The sequence below is a fragment of the Carassius carassius genome, chromosome 48 (assembly GCF_963082965.1).
Source record: "Carassius carassius chromosome 48, fCarCar2.1, whole genome shotgun sequence".
Lineage (NCBI taxonomy): Eukaryota > Metazoa > Chordata > Actinopteri > Cypriniformes > Cyprinidae > Carassius > Carassius carassius.
The window spans coordinates 3,097,521-3,100,412 of record NC_081802.1 but is presented as its reverse complement, the minus strand read 5'-3'; the positions used below and the strand labels follow the sequence as shown (position 1 = coordinate 3,100,412).

The 2,892-nt window shown below is 34.6% G+C and overlaps 1 protein-coding gene across 1 annotated transcript; it reads right to left on the bottom strand.

Moving 5' to 3' along the window:
* Positions 1 to 353: 353 nt before the first annotated feature.
* On the bottom strand, positions 354 to 2,221 carry LOC132131352 (SLAM family member 9-like). Its single transcript, XM_059543373.1, has 3 exons — positions 2,173 to 2,221; positions 858 to 1,169; positions 354 to 682 (listed from the first exon to the last, which is right to left on the bottom strand). Exons 1-3 carry the CDS (start codon positions 2,219 to 2,221, stop codon positions 354 to 356), a joined length of 690 nt encoding a protein of 229 aa, XP_059399356.1.
* Positions 2,222 to 2,892: the final 671 nt, after the last annotated feature.

Sequence of the window (2,892 nt, the reverse complement as noted above, 5' to 3'; positions counted from 1 at the left end):
ATGCTCAGTGCCATTATGTACAAATAGACATTTATTATAACAATGAAAATAATAAGAATCATTTTAATTAAATTATAAAATAGGGCTATCAGTTGGCATCGATATTTAGAACATATTTTTTAAGAATTATTTATTTAACTTGTTTTAAATGGAGAAGATAACACTTGCCTTCTTGATCAGTTTTTCTGTGTTTCCTGCAGATGCAGAAGATCACGACTGCTGTGACAATCAACAGAGATCCAGCAGAGATCAACACGATCAGAAACACAGAGTCTGGAGGAACAGAAGAAGAGTAAAAGACAGACATTAATGTAAGTGACTGAATCAGTCTGATCTACAACAGGAGACAGAGATCAGCTCAATGAATAACTTGTGGAAGAACCTGAACATGTGTGACAGAGCTGAGTGATGTCCAGATGTTGAGTCTGGTTGCTGATGGGATTGTTGAGCACACAGCTGTAGCTGTTTTTATCCTGATATTCCACCTCCAGAGGTAGAGAGAGACTGATGCTGAGATCAGACACACTGATGCTGGACAATAAACTGTTTCCTTTGTACCAGGAGAGAGTCACATGACCCACATTCACCACTGAACACACCAATGAACAATTCTGCTCTGAGGACGAGGAGGATGAAGCACATTGTGAAGAGTTACTGCTGATGATAGGAACAGACAGACGAGCTGAGAAACAGGAGAGATCTGAATCTATTAGTCGGTGTAATGAATGTTGTGCTGAGTGTGAGTTTAGCGTGTTAAGGGTCACTGAATGTGTCTGTCATCTTAAAGTATAAAATTAATAACAGTTTGACAATATAAATAGAATATGTGAAAATTGACAAATTACTTCTCTACTCACCATAGACTGAAACATTGAATGTTTTTGATGTCAGTTTCGCTCCACTTATCTCTAGATGATAATCTCCAGAGTGTTCAGTTGAGATGTTTGTGATGGTCAGAGATCCAGTTTGATCGTCCAGCTTCAGTCTGTCTCTGAATCTCTCATCAGTCTCATTATATGTGAAGATTTGCTTTTTCTTCATTTTAGCTATGAGAGACTTTTCATCTCCAAATCTCCACAGTATGTCGTCTTCTTCAGGTATTTCAGTAAGATCAGTGTGTAGAGTAACAGAATCTCCCTCCGTCACTGACACTGAATCACCAAACACACCTGATCAACAAACAGATTTTAAACTGATTAAAGTCTCAGGAGAAACAAACACAATGTTAAATATCAGCGGTCTTAATAAACAGCTGTTGTAAACCGTTAACTGTTAATAACAGAGAGACTGTTAGAGTCAAGCAGACAGAGGAAACACTGCAGCTGCGCTATTTAATGAATTAAACTCATATTTATATAATTTACATAATTCACAAATCTGTTCAGGATTCTTCTCTAGATGTATACCACATTAATATTATTATTATTATTATTTAAATGTTCTTTCTGCTCTCATGTCATATACAGTATGTCTTTATGTTTGTTCAGTCTGTATTTACCAAGAGCTCCTTGTGTTTTTGCGCACACTTGGCAGATAAAGACATAATAAGTGAATATAGAGTTTACATCAAAGTAAAAGAGTTAAAGTTAATTTCAAAGTTTGGTGCAACAGAATTATTAAAAACCTGGATTTAATCTAAATTTAAGATTAATCCTGATTGGTGTAACACAAACAATTGTGCTGGATATTTTAAATATATATTTAAAAATAAATAATACATTTAGATCATTAGATCCCTGGACTTTAAGGTTCCTGCACATTTTGACTTGTATATTTCCATGATATTAATGTAGATGTTTATGATCACAGCAGAAGTATTTTTAAATAAATATATTTATTAGAAACCTTTTTAAAAGGACAAAAATGGCCGGATATTTGAAAGCAGCTCAACAGAAGTTCACACTTTCTGAAGATCTACATTCACTGAAGGGATTTCCATTATTTTCATGATCTTTTCCAAATCTGGATTTAATGTAAACTTCCTAATCCCAACAGAGACATGAATTCAAAGATAGTAGATCTTGTGTTGTTTTATACAATATTCATAATTCTTTTGCTTCATAACAGGAGATAAAAAAAATCAAATAATAAAACAATAAAAAAATTATCAGTAGCAGCAGCTTTATTACCCTCAAAAAGAAAAAAGCCATAAATATAATATCATAAACTTACCAGTCAGACCCCAGCAGCACAAACAGAACAAGACAAACTTGTGAAACATGTTCTTCAGTGGTTCAGTGTGTGATCTAACGGCAGACTGGTAAAGTGTTGAGTGTGAATCCCCTGCCTTGCTCTGCTTGCTTTAATATTTGACATTTTCTTTTTTAATAAAGTTGACTTTTTTTAATAAAGTTAAATAAAGTTGAGTATGAACAAATAGTTGTCAGTATGTCTTTTTTAGATAGCAGTAGAAAAGTTTGTAAAAGTAAATTAGTAAAAACCTAGGTTTAACTCTAGACTTTACACAAGTTCTAAGATCATTTCAAATAAAATTTATATTCTAATAGACAATTTTATTTGAAATTCTCTAAGAAGTTGTGTAAAGTCTGTGAGCTAATTAAAGTGAAGCATGAATTTTGCATAAAAACATTCTTACACAAGCCCCTGTAAACACACACACAGGTATCTGACGCACATGTTACTCAGTTAGGACAGGTATCTCGCATGAAGCCCCTGTAAACACACACACACAGGTATCTGATGCACATGTTACTCAGTTAGGACAGGTATCTCGCATGAAGCCCCTGTAAACACACACACAGGTATCTGATGCACATGTTACTCAGTTAGGACAGGTATCTTGCATGAAGCCCCTGTAAACACACACACACAGGTATCGGATGCACATGTTACTCAGTTAGGACAGGTATCTTGCATGAAGCCCCTGTAAAC